Source organism: Tenrec ecaudatus, chromosome 1, assembly GCF_050624435.1.
Source record: "Tenrec ecaudatus isolate mTenEca1 chromosome 1, mTenEca1.hap1, whole genome shotgun sequence".
Taxonomy (NCBI): Eukaryota; Metazoa; Chordata; class Mammalia; order Afrosoricida; family Tenrecidae; genus Tenrec; species Tenrec ecaudatus.
Window position 1 is genome coordinate 266,000,153 of NC_134530.1, and position 25,073 is coordinate 266,025,225.

The 25,073-nt window shown below is 38.0% G+C and overlaps 2 protein-coding genes across 7 annotated transcripts in view; one reads left to right on the forward strand and one right to left on the reverse strand.

Annotated features, from left to right (window-relative positions):
• Nucleotides 1–21,931, forward strand: part of B3GALNT2 (beta-1,3-N-acetylgalactosaminyltransferase 2) — a 73,684-nt gene extending 51,753 nt beyond the window's left edge. The window contains exons 6-12 of one of the 4 annotated variants that reach the window (XM_075532205.1): nucleotides 3,120–3,230; nucleotides 5,301–5,379; nucleotides 10,959–11,142; nucleotides 14,366–14,491; nucleotides 14,863–15,022; nucleotides 16,710–16,766; nucleotides 19,238–21,931. In XM_075532205.1, coding sequence (XP_075388320.1) covers nucleotides 3,120–3,230; nucleotides 5,301–5,379; nucleotides 10,959–11,142; nucleotides 14,366–14,491; nucleotides 14,863–15,022; nucleotides 16,710–16,766; nucleotides 19,238–19,279 — 759 coding nt within the window. In that variant the 3' untranslated portion in view covers nucleotides 19,280–21,931. The other 3 variants (XM_075532207.1, XM_075532203.1, XM_075532211.1) reach the window with 3 other exon arrangements.
• TBCE (tubulin folding cofactor E) overlaps nucleotides 20,453–25,073 on the reverse strand; it is a 75,407-nt gene continuing 70,786 nt past the window's right edge. For 2 of the 3 annotated variants that reach the window (XM_075532197.1, XM_075532200.1), the window contains exons 14-16: nucleotides 24,280–24,339; nucleotides 21,089–21,180; nucleotides 20,453–20,885 (exon numbers count right to left, since the gene is read on the reverse strand). In XM_075532197.1, the coding sequence (XP_075388312.1) occupies nucleotides 20,793–20,885; nucleotides 21,089–21,180; nucleotides 24,280–24,339 (245 nt within the window). In that variant the 3' untranslated portion in view covers nucleotides 20,453–20,792. The remainder of the gene's footprint in view (nucleotides 20,886–21,088; nucleotides 21,181–24,279; nucleotides 24,340–25,073) is intronic. The other variant, XM_075532195.1, reaches the window with a different exon arrangement.

Genomic DNA, 25,073 nt, shown 5'->3' on the forward strand with positions numbered 1-25,073 from the left:
TTAGACACTGCTGCTCTCCAGACCCTTCCCTGGAACTGTGTGGAGGCGAGTCTGAACGAGAGATGGCAACCTCTACCTCATGCATTGGAGCTTGAACCCATGGCCCTCTGTTCTCTACATGGGTGACTCGGTGCGATCCCTCCGCACTTGGATTTGCCTCCTGTGTTGTATGTCGGTTAGATCAAGTCTGTTCACCTCCAGAGCACACACACTACCCCATATGTATAGAAGAAGGGGTGAAATCATCCTCTCGGACTTGATTAAATCTTGGGTTTTCCTCCATTCACTTAGCAGGAATGGAGAGAAGGGAATTGACCCCTCTCTCATGGTTGGCTGCTCCAAGAACTTATCACTGAGAGGGGCTTCTGGACTCCTGGTTGGCCCTGCAAGTTCTGTGTTCCACCCCCAAACTTTCTCTGTCCGTGTTCAGTTCACTTCATGTTCATTTCTCAGAGTTTCCGCTCTTTTAAGCTTCTTTCTCCATATCTTGGTTGAAGAGGTCGTACTGTGCATCTGTCTGTGGCGCCATCTTTATCAGACTCCCCTACCCTTACTACTCTTACAGCCTATGCCAACTTGGTATCATGGAAAAAAATAAATTTAGAGACTCAAACTTTGTTATCCAATTTATTACAAGAGTCTTTGGGAAGCCGTGTAAGTCTGAAAAGTGTCAGTTAACATCATAGAAAGTAGCTGAGCTAGTGAAGAAAATGCCACTTTCAGTGGAACTTAAACCAAAGCGGATGAGTGAGCCCATTAGCAGTGTCCTGTGCAGTCGCTGTTCATAATCACCCTCTGGCCTTGAGACACAGCTTAAGTTATGTCTTCTGGATTACTTAAAAACCCTCAGCCTTCACAAAGTACATTAGGAGTTGCACAAATAATGGATATTAAAGATATACACTTAAATTGCCTGAGGCATCCAGACTCTGTTTTTAGTCCAGTTTGATTTTTTAAAAAGGTTTTATTGCTTTAAAAATATTTGCAATCTACTGAGCTAGATTATTGGACAAAAATGCTGGATAAATGAAATATTACTGTAAAGTACTTTATCTCTTCTTTGTAATATATATGCATTAGAATACTAGAATTATTATCTTTCATCTGCTCTATACCGATACTCTAATTGCTATTGAGCTCAACCTATTTATTCAGCTGCATTTGATACTGCCTATTTTATTTCAGGAGTCTAGGTGGTGTAGTGGGTTATGCCTTTGGTTGCTAACTGTAAGGTCAACAATTCAAACACTCCTTGGGGCAAAAAATGAGACTATCTGCTTCCAGAGATATACAGCCGCAGAATCCCAAAAAGGAAGTTTTTCTTGATAGATTTCTATGAGTCAAAATTGACTCAATAGAATTTATTTGTTTATTGTATTCCAGGCCTTTCCAGTTAGTTACTGAAGATACAGTGCAAGATATGGCATTGTCGAGTAATCATTGGACTGCTAACCATGAGGTTGGTGGTTCAAACCCATCAGCTGCTCCTTGGGAGAAAGATAAGACTGCTTCCATAAAGATTTATAAAGCCTTGGAAGCACTGCATAGGGTTGCTATGAGAAGAAAGCACATAGTTCATAAACATCAGTAGGGAAAATGCATTCTGTCTTTGCCTCATTTACTACGAGAGTGAAGCCCATTCTCAGCAGCCATACCATCGACATTCTCTAGAATGTCAGCATCTCCTTGAAGGGATGCACAGTTACTGTGAAGAGCCCCAGAGTAACCTTGCAGAGGGACTTCAATCGCATCAATGGAGAACTGGACTGATTTCTTGGAAAGAAAACGATACTTCACATTGACAACTGGTGGGGAAGTAGGAACTGGCTACACCCACTCTGTATAGTCGTGAACAGAACATAATCCAGGGCGGTACGTACACTGGCCGTACAATACAAGATGAAGTCTGTTTATGCTCACTGCCCCATCAACGTGGTTATTCAGGAGAACAGGCCTCTTGTTGAAAGCCGTAACTTCTTGGGTGAAAAATACATCCTGAGAGTTCGGATGAGGAAAGGTAGTGCGTGTTTTATTTTTCAAGCCTAGAAAGATGAGTTAATTCTTGAAGGAAATGACATTGTGACAATATTGTTGTCACAAATTCAACTGCTTTAATTCCGCAAGCTGCAGTGGTTAAACAAAAGGATATCTAAGAGTTTTTTGGTGTTATAAGCTCTTGTAACAATCCATACATCAATTGTATCAAGCATATTTGTACATATGTTGCCAGCATTATTTTCCAAACTTTTACTTTCTATTTGAGCCCTTGATATCAACTCTTCGTTTTACCCTCCCTACCCCTCTCCAACCCTCGTGACCCCTTGATAAATTATAAATTATCAGTATTTTCATATCTCACACCATCTCCTGTCTCCCTTCCCCCACAGTTTCAAACGTGGGGAATGGGGATGTGTCTATCATTGCCGTCGGTTCCCCCTTCCTCCCCTCCTCTCTCCACTTAACCTCCTGATATGGCTACTCCCAGTTCTACTCCTGAGGGCTTAAATTGCTCTTCTTTTACTGATATACCATACTACGTAGAGAGAAATTAAATTAGAATTCTCAAATTTCTCGTGCCCTATAAGTTAATATAAATTGCTTTGAGAAAAGGTTTGGCTATGTCTATCAAAATTCACCAAAAAATATCTATTTCTTGTGCCAGTAACTTCACTTCTAGGAGTTTATTTCACATAAAAAAAAACAAAGTCTTGGGGGAATATACATTTAACCCTAAACATGCTTCACATTATTGTAATATTTGTAGCAACCGAATGTCTTCCAGTAGGGAAATGTTTGAGAAGATCAGGATACAGACACTCAATAAGACGGCATCTGTGTGAGATGAAAGAGCGGCTCCAGCAGCTGTAGCCAGAAGAAAGGCTTTTGCTACAGTGAGGAAAGACCACAGTGGGATGTGTACGTGGGCTCTTTGTAATTATTTTCATTTTGTTTTAATGACTCAAAGAGGTCCACTAAAATGTGAAAAATGGTATGTTAGAGTTGTCAGATGAAAATTTTCAGTTATGCCTAAGAATAAAAAATTTTCTTCCTAAAATTTTGCCTAAAATATAATGTGAATGACAATAAAGAAATCAACTCACTGTATATCTTTTCACCAGAGTTTTGAAGGTACCATTGTGTGGGAGAGTCAAGACCTGCAAGGCCTTGTAGCAAGAAATCTTCACAAAGTGACTGTGAATGATGGAGGGGGCGTTCTCAGAGTCCTTGCTGTAAGTTACCTTTTTAAAAAATTCATTGGAAGATGCTGTTTTTATTTAGTATCTTTAATGCATTAGAACTGTATTAAATTTGCTTTTACACCCATAAAGGCAATAGAACAATGGATTTTCTGTGGTTTAACAGAAATAGAGAAAGAAATAGTAAAGACTAACTCACTGCCATCCGAGTCAGTGCTGACTCAGAACGTCCCCTGGTGGGTTTCTGAGACTGCAACTGTTGATGGTAGAAGAAAGCCTAGTCTTTCTCCCAGGAAAGACTGAAGGAAACTCAAATGGTTTTGTAACTCCAATGTTAATGAATTTAATATCAAATACAGTTTGAAAGTTTTGAGTATTTTATTCTTAAATAGTTTTTATTACCACTTAAAAAAATCATTTTATTGGGGACTTGTACAACTCTTATCACAATCCATCCATCCATCCATGTGTCAAGCACATTTGTACATATGTTGCCATCGTCATTGTCAAAACATTTTCTTTCTATTTGAGCCCCTGATATCAGCTCCTCAATTTTCCCCCCGCTCCAGCCCCCCCCTCATGAACCCTTGATAATTTACAAATTATTATTATTTTGTCATGTCTTACGCTGAACACTTATTCGATAATATTCCAAATATTTATTGTTTTACATTGGTAGTACAATTGCTTTTGAAATACTGTAAACAATATATGAATTAAATTCAGTACATGCTTTCCTTTATATTCACATATTACTTCAACAACACAGATTTTTCCTACTCATATTTTCCATTAGTTTATATATTTGCTTCAAACGTTAGGCAGTTTGACGGGTGAATTTCTCAGGTAAATGTAGAGCAATAAACTAAATGTGGGCAAACGGAAAATGGTGGCTCTAAATAACAGTCCTGTATGTGGTGTTTCAGATACAGTCTTTCATTCTCCTTGACCCTACGGTCTTTTTTAATTTATAATACTTGTGGTTTCTGTTTGTTTGTTTTTAAATCATTTTATTGAGGGCTCTTACAGCTCTTATAACATTCCATACATCAGTTGTATCAAACATATTTGTACATATGTTGCTATCATCATTTCCAAAATAATTTTCTACTTGAACCTTTGGTATAAGCTCCTCTTGGGCCCTATAAACTTACTGGTTAGGAAAGCACTGAATATTTAATGTGTAAATATTAATTTCTAAATATTAGATTTTTTTTCCTAAATATTAGATTTTCACTAAATATTAAATCTTTCTACATGAATGAATTTCACATAAATAATTATTTAATATTTTATTTCATTCAAAAAACCTTTACTACACACCTGTTGTAGAGCAGACACAGTGGGAGGGCAAGATAGGCCCGGTAGCAGCCTGTGGTGGAGCTGACAGTGCTGAAGAGGAAGGAAACTATTAAGCTGACAAGCGTTCATAAGGAATTAAACTTCGCCTTGTAGGTCATGCTATGGCTGTAGGGGTTTATGCTTTTTTTTCTAAGTTGACTATTATGAAATGTTTTTTTTAAGGCAGGAAGTTTAATTATGTTTTTGTTTCGCTTCCCTTTATTATGTTTCTGTGTTTCTTTTTATGAAAAGTAATAATATCCAGATTATGCCAGAGTTCTGAAGTATTTGAGTTTGTTACGTAGAAGAAAATGAATTGATTTCTGTGCTCCTTACACAGAGCATCTTAAGAGTCATCAAGTTCTAAACAAGTCCCCAAAATTGTGTATACAATTTAAAAATTAAGAGTCTGCAGTCTTTTATTGATCTCGTTATTGGAATTCACAGACTCTGCCTTTAGTGATTTCCATGTCATTAAACTACAAACCATGTTTTAAGTGAACGATGATTACTTCAGAGCACCCTCTGTCAGCTAGCTGTGCGCAGTACAGTGATGCTGAAAGTCGAGTAGCTAGCAATCGCTCTCTGGATTCCATGAGTGCAATAAAATACTGTTAGCACATGGAGCCAAAGCTCTGGCCGTCTGGCCTAGCCTGCAGCAGCGTGGTATGCAGCACACAAGCATTGAACATTTCACTGGGTAACTAGTGGGGGTGTATCTCTAATAATAAAAGATCTGAGTTGCTTCTATTACTTTTTCAGGCTGGAGAAGGCACCTTGCCTCATGAATTCATGGAAGGTGTAGAGGGAATTGCAGGGGGTTTTATTTACATTATTCAGGGTAAGTGTGGGTTGGAAACTGTAAAACCTACTGTATCTCATCTACTTTGAAGGAAAGATGTTAATTTTTTAAAATAATAACTTTATTTAGAATTAATTCACGTAACACACATTTACCCATTTGAAATGTGTAAGACAGCGGTTTTACTCGAGAGTCTTTTGCCACCATCACCACTATTGCAATTCCAAAACACTTCTATTTTCTCCACTTCGAAGCCCCGTCCCTTTTAGCAGTCAGTCCTTACTCTCTTTCTCCCACCCCCTGGAAACTACTAAGCTACCTATTTTCCTCTATGGATTTGCCTATTCCAGACATTCCATATAAATGAAATCATGTCATTTTATGATTTTTTTCATTCAACATATTTTCAAGGTTATCCATATTGTCACCTGAATCAATACTTCTTTTTATGTCTGAATAATATTCATTGCATGGATGCATAGCACATTTTTTTAGTCTTTGATTATTTCACGAATATTTATGTTGCTTTCACTTTGGGGCTTTTTGATTATTGGTGCTATGAGTATATGTGAAGTTTTTGGGTGAACATGTATTTTCAATTTGTTTAGATAAATACTTCAGGATGAAATGCTGGCAACTTTGTTTAACCATTTGAGAAACTACCAGGCTCTTGACAGTCATACGCATTTCGACCAATTTCTCTGTGTCCTCCCCAACACGAGTGCCCAGCTTTTTTAGTCAAGGCTTCTTAGTGGGAATTGTAGCTCATTGTGGTTTGGATTTGCATTTCCTTGATAGCTAAAATGATGTTGCATCTTTCTAATGGATATTTAATATAGCTTCCTTGGACAAATACCTGTCCAAAGCTTTTGGCCACTTTAACTGGGAAATTTATCTTTCCACATCACTTTTTACTATGACTCGCATAAAGGTTTACAGAGCAGACCACCAGTTCGACAAGTCGTGCGTATTTGCTTCAACTCATCCAGTGCGATCTCCGCGGCCCTCCCGTCCTCTTTCTCCCTTACTTCCTGCTTCCATTCTTCCTTCCTAACCCTCAGGACCCTCGGGAAATAGGCTCTTTCTATCGTACATGGTTTATTGCCCTAACCACAGAGGTGAATTTAGTCCCTGGCCTGAAGGGGGACTAAGGACCATATAGATTCAGGGGTCCTCCCTATCTCTGTCTGACCAATAAGCCAGATCTTTTTCATAGTTTTGAATTTTATTCTTCATTTTTCTCCCACTTGAGCCAGGACCTTCGAATATGATCCTTTTCAGAGCAGTTTGGAGATTGATGTTCATGTGGTTATTCGTGGTGCCTTTTAACACCCAGTGGATGCCTGGTGGTGTAATAGGTTCCAAGTGGGGCTGCTAAACAAAAGGTCAGCAGTTTGAAACTCCTCTGTGCAAAAAAGATGAAGCATTCTGCTTCTGTACCTCTTTCCAGCCTCAGCAACCTATGGGGCACACTGAAGCAGAATCAACTTGATGGCAGTTAGTGTGGGATTTTAACACCCAAAGTTTTAATTTTGGTAAAGTCTACTCTATTGTTCTTTGGTTGCTTGTGCTTTTGATGTCGCATCTAAGAAACTACTGTTCATTACTGAATAGCAAAAACTCGCATCTTTGTTTTAAGAGTTACAATTTTGGCTCATATATATATATCTGTGAATCATTTTGAGTCACATGGTGTGAGGTAATGGGTCAAGGGTGTAACATCCAGTTATCTCAGCACCATTTGTTGGAAAGATTTTTCCTTTCCCATTGAATGTTTTTGGCAAAATTGTAAAAGATCAGCTGACTATAAATATCCTTTTATTTCTGGACTCTGTTCTATTCTGTTTGTCAGTTCTTATACCCCAACTATATTGTCTTCATTACTGTAACTTTGCAATAAGATTTTAAATCAGGAAAATCTGAATTTCCAACTCTCTTTGACAGTTGTTTTGGCTATTCTGCATCCTTTGCATTTCTGTAAGCTGATTTGAAATCAGCTTGTCATGCACACGCCAGGTGGCACTCTGAAAGACATTGCCTTTATTTGATCTGCAGATTAATTTGAAGAGTATAACATCTTAACCATTTAAATATTCCAATATGTAAACATAGGATGTTTTCTTTTTATTTAGTCTTTATTCTGTGATGTTTTATCCTTGTACAGATCTTGTACTTACTTCTTTTGTTAAAATTCTTTATTTTTATTCAGCTATACATTTCCAAAACAAAGGCTAAGAGGGAGCATAAAGTATTATTTATATGGCACTTAACATTGTATTAGATAATATAAGTAATCTAGAGATGATTTAAAATGTGCTAGAGAGTAGTACAGGTTATATGTAATTAATAAGCATTTTATATAAGGGACTTGAACAGAACCAGCCCTTTACTCCTCATGAACACCAGGAGTCAACTGTATTGATCCTATAGGCTACAGTATTGCTGAACTTGTTTAATAGTTTCTTGCAGATCTCTTTAGATATTCTACTGTGAATAGGGATTTACTTTTTCCTTTCCAATCTGGATGCCTTCTCTTCTCTTTTTCTCCTTTTCCATCCTCCCTTCTTCTTTCATTGCCCCTGGTAGAACCACTAATACAATGTTACTTGGAAGTGGCAAGAGCAAATAACCTTGGCTTATTCCTGATAGTAGGAATATATTAGGTTGGAACTTTGGAAGTCTATTTTAGCCAGCTGCCTAGATGAATTATGATGTACACCAAGGTTTGAAAGTTTCATATCATTCTTTTAAAAGCTATAAGACAGATCATCAGGCTGAGAAAATACACACCTACACACACACACACACACACACAGAATTCATTTGTACTCAGACTTTTAGACAAACCCCTTATAAAGTGCATCACTCTTCTATTGTCAGGTGCTTCTGGGCCAGTTCCGACTCTGCACACAGATTGAAACACTGCCTGATCCTTTACGGGCCTCACAATTGTTATATTTGAGTCTATTGCTGCAGCATTGGCAGTATTCCTGGTTTTCACTGACCCTCACTGTCCCAAGCCTGATGGCTTTTTTAAGGACTAGTTTCTCCCGATAACATGTCCTAAGTACCTGAAAGGACATCCTCACCATTTGCATTTCTAAGGAGTGTTCTGGTTGGACTGATTCCAGGACAGATTCGTTTGTTCTTCAAACACTCGTGGTATTTTCAGCGTTCTTCCCCAGCACAACTCAAGTGCTTCACTTCTTCTGTGGCCCTCCATAGCCACTGTTCAACTTTCACCTGCATCTGAGCAACTGAAAAGGCCACAGGTTGGCTCAGACGTGCTTTAGTCTTCAATGCTGGAAAGGTCCTGTGCACATAGCTAACCAAAGTAAAACGTCCTTTAATTTCCTGACTGATGCTTCCATGTATTACTGATCCAAGCAAAATGAAATCTTTGACAACTTATCTCCTCTTACCATGGTATCTGTTTGTCCTATTGTGAACATTTTGGTTTTCTTTACATTAATTTATAATCCATACTGAAGACTACACTTGTAGATACTCTTCAGCAGGTATGTCAAGTCTTCCATATTTTCTGCAAGTAAACTTGTGTCATCTGCCTGTCACAGGTTGTTAATATGCCTTCCTCTAATTCTGACGCCACATTATCTTCATACTTCATAAGAAGTCTTGCTTCTCAGATGATTGGTTTAGCATACAGCTTGAATAACTGGTGAAAGGATACAACTCTGATGCATCATTTTTCCTGGTTCTGTTTAAACATGAACAGGTTCCACATGAGCACAATGAAGTGTTCTAGAATTTTCTCTTCTCAGTGTTGTCCATAGTTGGTTGTAATCCGTTGAGAGCCTTTGCATCGTCAATAAGACACCAGTAACCGTCTTTCTGGTGTTCTCTGTTGAATACCCGATCTATCTGATGGTATTTAACCAAGGAGTACCCCGTGCTCCACATCCTCTTCTGAAGCCAACCTGGATTTCTGCCAGCGCCCTGTGGATGTGCTGCTGGAACTGTTGTTGAACGAGCTTAACGAAATTTCGTGGCATAGGTTAGTGCTTCCAACATTTATCTGCACATTGAAACATGTCAATTGGTATTCCATCAATTCCGGGAGGCTTGTTTTTTTTTTACTAATGCCTTTACTGTAACGTGGATTCCTTCCTTCCGTACAATCGGTTTTTAATCATATGCTGTCTTTTGAACTGGTTGAATGTCTACAAGTCCTTTTTGCTACAGTGACTGTGTACCTTCTATCTTCCTCTGGTGCTTCCTGCACCCTTCATTATCTTACCCATAGAATCCTTCAAGATTGCACCTTGAGGTTGGAATTTTCTCTTTAGTTCTTTCAGCTCAAGATGTGCTGGATATACTCATCCCTTTAGGTTTTCTAACTCCAGGTCTTTGAACATTTAAGTATAATATTTCACTTTGTATTCTTGATTTGACCTTTGAATTGTTCTGTTCAGATCTTTTACTTTGTCGTTTTCATTAATTTAGATATCCCCAATTCAAGAGCAAGTTTCAGGGTCTCCTCTAACATTCAATTGATCTTTTCTTTCTTTCTTTCTTGTCTTTTTAACGACCTTTTGCTTTCTTCATGTGTAATGTTTTTGATGTCATCCATAGCTCATCAGGTCTTATGTCATAGTATCCAGTGTGCCCACTCTGTTTTTGCAATGCAGGTGGGATGTACTCAAGGTGGTATTTTGGTTCCTGTGGACTTGTATTAATTTTCATCAGCTCCTGGCCTTGTTTGGTCTCCTAATATTGAGCTTCTCCACCATCTCTGTCCACAAATGTAGTCAATTTCATTCCTGTGTATTCCATCTGGTGAGCTTTATGTGTCTAGGCACTATGTTGTTGAAAAAGACCCTTGCAATGAAGAACTTGTTGATCTTACAAAATTATATCATGTGATCTCCAGCTTCATTTCTGTCACCAAAGCCATATTTTCTAATTATCACCCCTTCTTCTATGTTTCAACTTTTGCATTCCAACTGCCAATAACTATCCATACATCTCGATTGCATGTTTGATCAATTTCAGGTTAAAGAAGTTAGTAGAACTCTTGAATCTCTTCATCATTGCCTTCAGTGGTATGTGCATAAATATGAATAATAGTTTAGACATATTTACCTAAAAGGCTTATATTTAATTTTTATACCCATCTTATTATCAGTCACTTTCCTGTTGTAATTTTGTAATAGTTTTGCCTCATTTGCCTCAAGTGTTACATTGTATCTATTTGTTTTTTTCTTTAAAGTAAAAATTTGCTACAGTAGTTTTTACAATAGAATGTAAAAATTGCTGCAGTCAACTGAAGTGATGATGAAAAAAAGAAGGAACATTCCTGGGCCCCACTGCCAAACTGCTGTGTGACTAGTCATGTAGACATGTTAGATACTTTCTCTAGGAATAGAGCTAAAAGTGGATTTACTACTCCATTAGCTTTGTTCATCTTCAGTCAAGATAGGCACTGCCAAATTGCTCTTGAGATGTTTCCATTTGGCCCAGGCGTTCTTTCCCTACCTAACAGCTGTGATTTCTGGTAGGCTACTGAGGGAAAGTTTTTATGTGCATCGTATTAGACATTCTGGGTCTTAAGTTCCCATAATAGAGTTTTTCTGAAACTTCTCGATTTTTCCTTTTAGAAGGTGATACTCTCCTTAGAAACCTCCAATCTCGTCCTCAAAGACGTATCGATCATATAACGGCTCTCCGTGAGGAAGACGCCTTACTGGAGGAGGAAAGCAGCATCTATAAGGACATTGTTTTTGTGGATGTTGTCGACACTTACCGAAATGTTCCTGCGAAACTATTGAACTTCTATAGATGGTAGGTTGTCAAAATATTGGTTAGCTAGGCCATGTTTTATTGTTCTTTTGATATGGAAACAATTGATCAACCTCAGAAGCCTATTTAAGAGAACTAAGACCTCTAAACACCTTCTTATTTAGATTAGCAAATACATAATATGAAATATATTAATCTTTCAAAATCAAGGCAAAAATTGATTCATTTTGAGTCATTCTTACTTTCTGTGATTGTCTCAAATAAGCATTAGGTGAAAATCTATTTTGAAAACAATGGTCTAATATCGATTGTATTTATATCCACCTTTCTAAATCTCCAGTGGTAAGTCTGTCAGACCCAGGTTACTTACCTGGATTTCAGTCAACTGAACTTCCACCTGCTTTGTCTATTCTCTTTTCTTCTATTTCTTCCTACATAAAACTGCTGTTATTAGTGACCATTGAATTAATTCAGACTCATGACAACCATATATGTGTGCAGAACCAAACAGGTTTTCAAGGTTTTGATCTTTCAGAGAAAATTGCCAGGCCTGTTTTCTAAGACGCACCTAGCTGGGTTCAAACGGCCAACCTTTAGGCTACTAATCCAGCACCTAACCTGGAGCCCCCCAGGGGCTCACATCGAAAGGTATTTGTCCTATTTCCAAAACTCTTATATAAGGTGGTGCACTGAAATTTAACACCTATAAAATCTTTCATAATTGTAGCTTCCCAAACCCTCCAGTATTTTTTGGATTTTATTTGTAATTACTATCTTTATAATAGCACCAACTATGATTGTTACTTATTACTATTAGGGGACTTCAAAAAGTTGGTGGAAAATGGAATTGAAAGATAATGGAATTTTTTAACAAACATTTTAAAGCCCCTCATATTATTGTTATTTAACAGTTAATAAATATATAAATATTAAGTCAATATGTAATAGCTGTTATTTTGGGTATTATTATTATACTCAATGCTACTGAGTCAATGCTGACTCATAGACTCTATAGGACAGGGTAGACCTGCCCCTATGTTTGAGACTAAGACTCTTTATGGGGGTAAAAAGCCTCATCTTCCTCCCATGGAGCAGCTGGTGTTTCAAACTACTGAACTTGCAGTTAGCTGGCAGGCCAGTGCAAAACCACTATGTCACCAGGGCTCCTGTTATTAATAAGATTCCATCATTTGTTATTGAGCCTCCTAATACTAACACGTGCCTAACAAAATCCTCTACCTGCATCTCTCACTAGGCTGAACTTACTTTTTCAAAATAATAACAGTAAAGCAAAGTAATAATAATAAAGCTTTATCTTATGAGCTCCAGTCTGTCTCTTCATTTCCTGTTACCCAGGGTAGAATGGAACATTTTTCTACTGCTGTATGGACATGGTTCTTGTTCCTGAGAGGTAGACATTCTAATGAGAATATGGATTAATATGATTTTAGAGGAATCCCGTGGGTGGATATAAGTGAAGATGGGGAATTTGGGTGTTTGTAATTAGAAAACAGAGCTTCTTTAAGCTCACAGAAATGGATGGGAGTTCCTAGTGTAGATGAGGAGAAAGCTAGATTAGGGTGTAGAGTGGGACTACAGCACCTAAGAATGGAACTCAGGAGGATTAGAACTTTGTTTTGGTTTTTTTTAATCATTTTATTAGGGGCTCATACAACTCTTATCACAATTCATACATACATCAATTGAGTACATACTTGCCCATTGTGAAAGTGTACTTGAGGTCGGATATTGCCCTCAGGTTAAGCTTCATCTCTTCTCCTCTGAGATAGCTCTGCAATCGCACCCTTCCCCTCAGTCTCCACGCTGTGGTGTTGCATGGCCCTATCTTCTTCACCTGGGTGCAGACAGTTGCCTTCGAACTTAACACTGCCAAGGAAAGCTTCCGTATTGATTACTCTCGATTTGTCAGCTACTCAATGGCCTACATTACACAAGTGTGTCGAATTGTTGTTGGGTGCCGACAAGTCAGGTTCAACTTCTAGCACCCCCACGAGACACTGTAGAACTAACTGCCTCTCGAGTTTTCTAGGCGATAATCTTTACTGAAGTGAAATGACCAGGTCTTTTCTCCTACAGAGCCTGAGTGTGTTCAAACCGCCAAGCACTTACCTTTGCACCCTTTTTATATCTAATGCAAGTAAATATTATGCTTTATGCTGTTAATTAGAAATAAGTTTGAGAAACAATATTGTGCCACTTGATGTGGAGTCACCAAACCCAAAACAAGCCCATGGTCATCGAGCCGATTCTGACGGTAGCAGCCCTCTGTGTGGGGTCTGCAAAGAGGGAAATCTTTGCGGGGCAGACAGCCTCTTCTTACTCCGAGGAGCAGGCAATTATTTCAACCACTGACCTGAGAGTTAGCAATCCGGCACCTAGCCCCTAGTGCCATTCTTTTCTCCAATAAAACTTTTCTCGAGTTCTTTTACTGAAATTTCTGTCACCTGCTTAGTTCCCTGACAAGATAAGGTTATTTGTTTTCAACAAATGCACAGGGATTGTCAGTGGAAACAAGTCGCTATTTCTTCGGTTGCTCTTAAATATTTTTTGATTTCTATATTGCCATCCTCCTTTGCTTTCTGAAATGTTATTTGTAATAGTTTAATTGCTTGAAATTGTTTCCAAGGAAAGTTTCCATATTATAACTCAATTTTATCAAGCCATCTCTTGGGCATGTGCACAATAGCACAGAGCCAGCCCGTCTTAGTGTACAGCAGTGTTCCTGGGAGAAGCCACGTGTCCCCCACATCCTTGGGCTGTATTATTAAGAACAAGTGAAACAAGGGGGGGAAATTAGATAAATGAAGACAGAACAATCAAAGTGGAAATATTGAGAATATTTACTCATTGTAAAGAATCTCTGCGCTTGAAATTGTTGAATGGAAACCTAAACATAACATTATTTTTAAATCAAATGATACAAAGTTTAATGTTCATAGATTGGGAAGCCTTTTGATCATTGCCCTACTTCAGCCAGATTTCTTTCTCGTTGTGTGTTTTCCTTCCCACCTTGCAAAGCCAGATTGGTACTTCTCTGTTGCGGTCCTTAGCAGTCAGCAAGTGAGGACTGTAGTTCATAGTAGCAATGTCCTGTTAGAACGAGTGGTCTGGGCCTGTGCGGATGAAGAAATGGAACCGTGTGACAGGTGTGCCGGTGCGGTTTTTAATGAGGGTGTCTCGGCGTCGACTGCATTGCCATTGCTGTTTCCTTTGGTCACACTGATTTTTCTATCTCTGCCAACAGGACTATGGAAACAATTAATTTTGATTTACTGCTAAAGACAGATGATGACTGTTACATAGACTTAGAAGCTGTATTTAATAGAATCACCTACAAAAATCTGGATGGACCTAATTTTTGGTGGGGAAAGTAAGTTCAACATTTTAGTCCATTGGCTTTCATGTACCTGATCAAGTATTACTTAGAATTACAAGTGTACACTTATTTTGGAATAATTATGTGACATCTCTGGAGCCACTCCAAAAATACAACATGGACCGATGAATTGTATGTTTGTGGATTATATATGCACAGGGAGAGCTGCTATTTTCCATTCAGAGGCTCCACAAATGCACCTGTGAAAGAATTGAATATGCCATTTTTTGTATAAAGCACTCACTGGATAAGTGCAGTTCCTTTCCTTTCGTTGTCTACAAGCAAATTCCGATACCTTTGCGATGATACTAATGGTTGGATCTGTGCCAGACCAAGACAAAGAAGCCAAATGATTTTATTCTCAGTTTCAGATTGAACTGGGCAGTTGACCGAACGGGGAAATGGCAAGAGTTAGAGTACCCAAGTCCCGCTTACCCTGCCTTTGCGTGTGGCTCAGGTTATGTCATCTCCAGAGACATTGTCCACTGGCTGGCAAGCAACTCAGACAGATTAAAGACCTATCAGGTAAATAGGATTGTTTTTCGTTTTATCAAACAAGTTTCTCTCTGCTCCATAGTCTTAGCGAAAGCAGAGCCGGCTCATTTTACGACAGCATGTTACGCATTTTATCTGGAACGCATCGCTCAAAGATTAAGAGCACACTTCCACTAGCCCTCAATTCTTGGCTCTAAATTCTATCCCTCTTTTTTTCCCAAGGAGTTTTTGTGCATATCATTCACATACCATATACTTCAGCAGTCAGTAACATCAAGAAGAGTTGTACAGTTATAACAATCAGCCTTAGAACAGTTTGTTCATTTTTTTCTCAAGTTTTATTGGCATATCATACAGTAGTTCAGTCATTCAAGAAAAGTTGTACATTCCATCACCATAATCAGTCTTAGGACATCTTCATTCCTATATTCATTTTTATTTCTCTCCATTTCCCCCCAACTGCCCCTGCCATACATACCCCCAAGGACCATTAATCCAGCTACTGTCTCTGTAGATTTACTTATCTTGGACTTCATGTATAGAAAAACATTGGGGGAAAAACTAACAATAATGTGTTAGTCTGGGTACTTTAGTAAAACAGATCCACAGAAACTCATATATAAGACAGTTTTATATAAAGGTTAAGTGCTCATCAAGAAAACATCCCAACCCAGTGCTGTCCAAGCCCACAAGTCCAACATCAACCTATATGTCACACACCAATCCACAAAGTCCTCCTCCATCTCACAAACATATGCAGTGATGCCGACTGCAGGAGGAAAGCCGAGTCAGTGAATGTGTAAACATCTCAGCGCTGGCAGGGGTCTCCACACAGCTGCTCCAGCACTCTTATGCATTGGGGTAGGTCCATGTGGCTTCTCAGGGATGCAGGAAGTGAGCCGTGTCAGCTAAAGCAGGGAACTGGCTAAGTCAGCTGCACCCTGGTCCAATCATCAGAAAGCAAGAGACCTGAGAACTAGAAACGCAAAGCTCACCGAGCCATTTATCCCTCCGCCCTTCAATTAACCCCACATGTATTTATCGGCCAGGTTGGCACAAGAAACTACCTCAAATAACAAAGTGAAACAACCTCAAGCAAAAAGAAAGCAGAAAATACCACAAACTAGAACAAATTTAAATGGATCCTAAGGGAGACAAATGATAAGGTGCTGAGTTTTGACCGTTATCAGCAGTAATCTGCAACAACCCACTTTCCGGTGGGCTTTCTGTGTGATGGCCATGCTAGTAACATTCCCTGATCCAGTCAGAGGAGACTCACCAACGGCTTAATCCACGTGTTTTGTTGGATTGGGTTTTTTTTTTTCAAACTGAAACAACTTTAAAATTAGTCAAAAGGGAGATCAAATGATAAGCTATTAAATTTTAACCCAACTACATTTGCCATAATCAACTTTACTATGCTGATAACAAACAAGCTGGTCATGTCCTTCAACTTCCAGCCTATCGTTAATTATAAGAAGAATCACTGGGAAGAAGCATAGGGCTATCAACTTAACTTAGATGTGATCTCATTTCATGGTGGCATGAGTGTATGATAACAGCATCAGGACTTCTGTGTTAAGTTTAATCTATTTTGGTATTTCTTATAATAATTACAAAACAAAGATTTATTATGGGATGTGGTGGGTGTGCTGTTGTCTTTATCAATGAAATAGCATTTAAACATTGATATTTAACCTTTATGGGGCATGTATAGGGTGAAGATGTAAGCATGGGCATTTGGATGGCAGCTATAGGACCTAAAAGATACCAGGTAAGCAAGACTGAGATGGGGAGGCTTGCTCAAGATTGAGGAAGTGAAGCGTTCCACCTAACCCAGCAAACCATGAGCAGAAAGAATAAATTTAGGCTCTTCTAGCACCTTATCTATGTTCGTGATCCAATTGTAATCATCTACTTGGATTATTTATCTCTCCCGCACTATTTGTATGAGTTTAAACAAAGAAGAGTTTGATATTTTCCACCCACAAAGTTTTCATATTTTTGATCAGAAACATTTTATAACCTAAAAACTTACTAAGAAATGAATTAACCCAAGTTCCATCTAATACTTGTATAAATAATAGGTACACTATTGTAAAACTTTTAAAAATTATTGATTGCTGAGCCAAAAAAATATGCAGAGAATAAAACTGGAACAAAGCCCAACACTTGCTTTTGCCTTCTATTTCTGATAAATTTTGAATTCTTCCAACTTCCACTTGGGCATAAGATAGAATGGGACCACAAGGCTGTTTACTCTCAGTTTAAGGATGAACAAGAAATAAACCAAACCTACTTGGTTGGCTTTGATGGTTTTAATCTTATGGGCTATTTTTAACTAGCTTTCTTTTCAATTGAATATACTTTCATTTTCTGTATCTAATAGTTCTAGTGTCTGCAGTATTTGCAGATGATTCCGTAGTTTGTTCCCTGCTCACTTATAAATGGCCCTCCTGGAGGTTGTTTACTGACTTGCCCTTTTGATTGAACTTATCCTGAGGCTTGTATTTAAATGTCTTCCTCCAGAGAGGATTTTCATGGGTTTTCTTGCCATGTCCCTAAGTGCAGTACCATCTATGAGCACTCAGCCTTCTCTGGCTTGGGCCTTGGAGCTCCACAGGATGAGACAACTGCTCCAGGTCTACCCTTAGTGCTGGAAACGTCTCCATCCCACCCAGACAAGCCTCCTCTCTGTTTTGTTCTCTTGTACATCAGCTGAGTGTATCCCTGTCCTGTGGGAGATTGGTCGGGCCTGGGTCCTGCAGCCCACAGATCTACAGACGTCCTCAAGGCACTGGTGGTTTCAGCACTTCCCCAGGCCTGTTTCTTTTCCTCTTTGCCATTGTTAAAAAGGTGCTTCCAATTTTGTCTAGTAGTTTTAGGTTCTTTATATAGAGTTGCTCTCAGTATCACCTCAATGGCAGCAGTGGGTTGATTTGGGGTTTTAGACCCAATCTCCAGCATCCAGTATTCTGCAAGTTACTTAGCGGTGGTTTCTCTCAGCCTGTTTCTCATCGGTTGAAGGGACATAACTCCTGGCTCACAGGGCTATTGTGAGAACAAAATGGGGTATAGTGATACCTTAGTTGTGCTCAATTTGTTCCAAATTCGTGTTTGAACACTAAAAAGTTTGAGAAATTAACATATTTTCCCATAAGAAATAATGGAAAACCAAATAATTGGTTCTAAGGCCCAAATATTACTTACAAATTCATTTTTCCAGGACTTTTAAGTCACTATGGAAGCTTTTAACCTTCATAAATATCTCTAGGATATGTTATCGCCATCAAGTTATTTATCCAAATTAACAGTAACTTTTCAGCTTCTCTGATGCTCTGCATTCTTTGTCCCATGGTTAATAATTTCACACTTTTTGCTACATTAGTCACTTTAATCACTTCCCCCACCCCCCCAAAAAATAGATGACATCAACTTGGCCAAATCAGACAAGTGGAACCTGACTCGGATTTCAGTGATTTCACTCTTCAACTGTCAGAGTTCTGTCTTCCTCTTAAGCTTTGTTCCTGGCATCACTAACGTTCTTTTGAGCTATGGTTACGATATTTTATGCAGATAAAGTACAAAAAAGCAAGAGTGATGAATGTTTTAATGCACTGACGCAAACACTATGTTGTCTAAGTGAGAGCAGCACCTGGACTGAAATGTGACATCACCCCTGTGCATCCCAGGCGAGACGCAACAAGTGACTCACTCTCAGCCCTTACAAGTTTGTTTCAAGTTGAACTTTCAATTTGCCTGTCAAGCAAAGTTATGAACACAGTTTTTTTTCACACAACTTTGCTGTTCAAGTAGTGGAAAGGTCCAGCTTGGAGCTGTTTGACAACCGGGCTTTCCCCGTATTTGTAAAGTACTCAGTACCGTCCTTAGAAGCCTTCCACTAGATTGTTGCTGCTGCTGTTAGTAAGTCTAGAAATATGAATAGGGCAAACTTTAAACATCAGCCAGACCTATTTCTGCACTAGGTGTTGAGCCAAGTCATACTATTAACATGTGTCATGCGGCAGTTTTATACAGCCCTACAGCTTTCATCTGTGACTCCCAAATTCTGATTAGCGTCCCATTTGCCAACTCTTAATCCATACACTTATTTCTCCCAGAACCACAAGTAGGTTAACATGTCCTTTAACTGGGTTGTCTTTGAAACCATTTTAGATTTACTAGAACATAAAGGTTGCCTGTATGCAAGTGCCTCTCACGCATGTTTCTTTAACTCTCAATCAGGCTTGGTCTTGTCTTTTAACAGGACAACCTCTGGCTGTGTGAGAAGACGTGTGAAACGGGGATGCTGTCTTCCCCGCAGTATGCTCCAGAGGAACTCACGGAACTGTGGAGACTGAAAGAACTGTGCAGTGACCCCTGCAAATGTGGAGCAAGATGATGTTTGGAATGGTCCGTCTGTAAACAACAGTGGGAGGCATGCAGTAAGAGTGTGCGGAGCGTCTGAGATTAGGCGGCCCTTCAGGGTAGTTCTAGACAGTCACTTTCACTTGTTAATGAAAGTGGACTTAATGTTTGCACAAAATTTCCTCTTTAAAAAATCAACTGGTACTCTAGCATAAGATGAAGTCTTATGTGTATGTTGGAAGATCTGAAAAATACCCGTGTTTATACAAGAAAAAAATTTCTAAATCCTAATGCATTGCTTCGAACAATTTATCATTACCTTTCACTCATGATTAAAATTTGGCTATTTAAAACCTCTGTAGCAGTAACTGAGTATTTGAATTTCACCCTGGAATGGAGAATAGCTCCGTAGCGTACATTAGGGTGTTTAAAGCTTTCAGAAACGCTGTGTGATCACCTCATATGTACATTGGTCTCTTAAACCAAAGTTTGGGAATTTTTGAAAACGTCGTATTTTATGGGTCTCTGAATGAAGTAGGCAACTTAAAAGAAATTGATAAACTTCTCAGTCTGGGACCTTGGTTTTAAAGAGGTTCATTTATTAAATGGGCCTATATCCAAGATATCTTCCGCCATTTTTCGTAGATGCTGAAGCTCACAGTTAAGTTCTATAAAGAAGTTAAATGTTAGTGAAGACGAGTGAAGGTCAAACAATCTCAGGGGTTTTGTTCCATCGGTGAGGATACGTCTAAGTAATTGATACTTTAGAAGAATTTGTTTTGCTCTCCTTTTATCATTGCCTAGTGTTCACCTAATATATGTGAATATCAATCCAAGATGGTAATCTGTAAAAGAATATATGCCAAGTTTAACTATAGGGAAAAGCATGTGATTAATTTTAAGTACTGTTTAAGTGTAGGACAATTAAAAAACTATAATAGTATCTATGTTAAAAATAATTGAAGCTGTGCATCCCCAAGTTTAAGGGACCAACCAAATCATTTTAGTAACCTTTTAAAATAGCAATTTTAATACAGAATTACATTAAAACTAGTCTTTGACAGACATTAACTGTATTCAGATTATATTAGGCTAGTTTCTATTGACTATTTAAATCCTTACAGGATGAGATGCAGTAATGAGTTATAAGAAAATCATTAGTAGGTACAAAGTTTTTATTATTTATAGTGTTATATACAAACCTGGAGATGGTCTCTTTCCAATGGGAAAAAAATCAACCTTTTCTATATTAGGGCAAGTTGTTAAAACCCTCTATCTATCTATCTATCTATCTATCTATCTATCTATCTATCTATCTATCTATCTATCTATATTTTTGTTGTTGTGGTTGACAGAATCGTTTCAATAAATTCTCTCCGGGGAACTCCAGGCACAATAAACAGTCTGGTCTCTGAATTTTATTAGTTGGCTATTACCATCGTACTAACAGGTAATCTCCATTTTCCACAGAATAAAACTGTAGTGACTGTTGGTTATTTTCTAGTTCAATTTCTCTGCCCGGCATCTAAAAGTTAAAAAGAAAGAAAAAGAATTAGTGGAGTTGAGCCAGATCTGCCAAAGCATGTCATAAGAGCAAGTAATCTTAGAGCCAAAAAAAGATATATAGTCACGATTTAGAATCAAAGTGTTATTTATACACTTGTAATTTAATAGCACATCATACTTTGTAGAACTATGTTTGACTTTGTATTTTGCTGGGCAACTTACTCTGGGACTTTCATAGGACAACAGAAGTTCAGACACAGGAACTTTTAGAAGACGTGACAGTAGTCCTTTCACCTTTTGAATTGTCATGGAATCTATTAAAAAAAAAAGATCTATCAATTCTTCCAGATTATAGTTGACCTGTATAAAAGTTCACATGACAAGAATGCAATAGTTACTTGTCATTTCATTGTATTAATTTATCCAAATAAATAAACAGGGAATGGCTCACCTATTGAGTGGACCATACAGCCATTTACTTGCCATCACTTACTTTAGTTACTTGCTAAGATGTGGGATACAAGCCATTATTTTTACCTAAGTGCCATTCGGTAACACTTCGTGCCATTTCAGTGGTATTTAATATTTATTACTTAACTCAACCAGAAATAATATATTTTCAGCACAGTGCAATAAATGTGTGAAGTCATTTGCCTTTCTTGTAAAGCCTTTGTGATTACTTAAAATTACTTAGAGAGCACTGGAGGGGGGCATGGTATGCTTTCTGGCCTTAGTTGTATCTATAAAATGAAGAAGGGAAAGTAAATGATCCACAAGATCCCTTCTAACACTGCCATCTGTGACTGTTAGAGTATTTATTGTATTCAACTCACACAAAAATGACTGCTTGGCATGGGAATGTATCTTAAATGAATAAATGCTTTGGGGTTTTTTTCCCCAGAAAATATTATGAACTTGTATCCAAAGACAGGTTGGAATAAACATTGGATTTGGGATTTATGAAAAATAGTTTCTCTGATGCTTTAATTGGAGCTACAGCAATAGCATGGTGTTCCTTACAAATATCACAATGTATTAAAACAAATATTTTTCTATCAAAATCATTTTTGTATAAGTTGTCAGTGTTTTTATGCAACTTATAATAAATGTTACATTTATTTTAGAATAAAAATGGACTTTTCTTATTTATTGAATACAGATATTTCATAAATATCATTTTAATGTTATTTTGTTCTGTTATGCACAGATATGTGATAGATGATTTCTTTCAAAAGATTTAGGTAGACTGGTTTCATTGTTTAAAGGGGATGACATGGTTATTTTCTGCACACTTAGGTGAAAAAATGACACATTTTAACTCATACTAGAAATAGAAACAAACTTTCATCATAAGACAATTATAAGAAATCAGCCTATTTGCACTATTGTGTATAAAGAAAGTAGAAGCATTTGCATGTACTAATAACATTAGCATCTTAACACAAGATGAATTCAGGAAATCTGAATGAAAAGTTATGTTGAAATATGAATGGATACATTTTAGGCAAGGTTCTATGCTTATATAAGCATACATGGGCATCAACACTACATATTGGTCTTCAAATGTGTATTACATGATGGTACTGATTGTCAAGCTCACTTCTCTAGACGACACTATTCAATGTGGCGGCCATACGTGACCACCGAGCCCCTGAAAAGTGGCTCCTCTGAAGACGCTGAAATTTAAAATGTTGCTATTTGGTAGCTCCAGATCTACTTTAGTCTCCTTACTGATGCCAGACATCATAGAGTATGACCAGAAATTATTCAGCCATTTCCCACTGTTAAACAGATTGTGTTTATCTTTACCATATGACAAAAGTGACAAGGCAGAATATTTGCTCAGGGTATATATGTACTCTCTATCTTTACAGAATTTACCAAATGACTTTATAAAAAGGTTGTATCGATTTCCCATGTCAGCTGTGGATATGATAATTTTCTTCATTTTTTGCTAATCTGTTAAGCAAAACATATATATGCAAATGGCACTGCAATATTTTACATTTCTACTCTTTCTCTTAAAGGATATTTTCCTATTTTAGTAGTTAGATATTTATAGCCTGTGGCCTAAGAATTCATAGATAAAATGTTCCTAACTACTGGTGTACTGGTGAGTTAATAGAATGTAGGATTCATAGATTCTAAGCTGAGTAAGCAGTAATTACATATAATTTCTGTAAGTGATTTTAATCTCGGCTAATAAAAATCAGCAGGTATCAAACACACAAAAAGGATAATTTAATCTAAAGGAACTACAACAGCAGGGAGTTTCAAAGGCAGCTGGTAGGCGCACATCACCAGCAGGCTAGTAGGACTGCACCATGGACATACAGACTACATCCAGCAGGCACCAACAGACATGGTCGATTTCTTCAATCTTTCTTGGTAGTAGGTAACATCCCTCATAAATTAATTTAATATATATCTGAGATATTGATATTTTAAGATTTTTAAGATCTATGTAAATCGACTGCACTGATAAGCAGACAAATAGTCATTTAGAATATATTTTTCTTCAAATCCTCACAGATCCAATTTAAACAGTTTATGTTTTAATTGATCTATGAATCACTCTTTAACCTTTAGAATCCATAGCATCACACTTATTAAAAACACTTAATATGTTTAACCCATTGAATTCTGTATGTGAATTATATGTCAATAAAACTGTTAAAACAATAGGTTATTTTTATTTTAAGTGAAAATTTAAGGTAAATTATGTTGACCTATTTTTGTTCACACAAAAGCATTTGCTTTCTCAATAAAGCTAAATTCTGGTATAAAAAGAAAGCTAAAATCAATCCTATAGCCATTAACTCTCTTTTAACCTGCAGCAACCCTGTAGAACAGAGTAGAGGTTCCACAGAGGGTTACCAAGGCTGTAATTGTTATGGAAGTAGACTGCGACAGCTTTCTCCCAGAGCTTGGACCACCACTTTATGACTGCTACAAGGGCTCCAATCCCAGGATTGTATGTATTTAAATAGAGTCCTGAAGTAGTCTTTTGTTTCCCCAAGAGAAAACTATTTCTGTGTAGCCTCAAAATACAGTGGCTGAGAGCTGTTTCAGCAGGAGCTCTGGGCCTGTAGGGATGCCCCACGTGGACGTGCTCCAACCTACTGTGATCATCTAGGAGAAAGCGCAGCAGCGGGACTGGAGGATTCCTTTTAAAAATTAAGCTATGCTCATAAACAAGGGCTTCACATTTTAACATAAGCTATTTTCTAAATGAGCTGACAAAGTTGAGATATTTGAATTTGGAGGGGATAAGAGTGATGTTAACATGACTGCATTTTATAAAAGACTAGTGAATACCCATAAGCTAATAAAGTCTTTACTTTTAGACATGAATTAAACATTTAAACAACTCATACCGAAGGCCATCAAATAGAATAGGCTCATTCTCTTACCTGGTAATTGTTTCTCTATGACTTTTTGATCAAGTTGATTAGGATATTTTATATTCAGCTCTTTGAAAGAAAAGTGAAAAAAATTAATTGATCAGGGAACAATTTAGTTGGCAAAATGTAATTCACAAAGATGATTCGTCATCCTAGATTGAAGAGTAGCATCTCCGGTCTTAAAAGGCTGCAATTGTCCATCTAAGATACAGCTGTTTGCTATTGGTCTCTACTCATATAGTGCAAAAGAGAACGAAGGTAACCAAAGGCTCGAAGGAAAACCCATCCCCAGGGCTAACGGTGCACGTGAAGCAGCACCACCTCCCACTTGAACTACACAGTGCCAGGCTACCACGGGGAGAGCTGTGACCAACGTTCAATAGAAGGCTCTGGATAGAATAGAAGAAAAAGGAATGTAGAGAACCCGAATTCCTAAAAATGACCAGACTTTCTGAACCCACACAGAGCCGAGGTTCTCAAGCTTGGCTAACCATTGGAATCACTTGGGGATCCAGTGAAATTACAGATCCCTGGTTCCATGCTGGTTACACCATGGACTGCATTCTGAAACCACTGCCGCTCCAAAGAAAGAGGAGGCTTTCTACTCACCTAAGAGCTACAGTCCCGGAAACTCACAGGGCAGTTCGACCCTGCACTATAGGGAGGCTATGAGTTGGCACTGACTCAATAGCAGTGGGTTTGGCGATTTGGGGCACCTTTTGCAACCTAATGAGTCAAAATCTCTAGTGGGGAGGAGCCAAAGTGTGCGTAGTTTCCCCCTATCCCCTGATGAAGGGAATTCC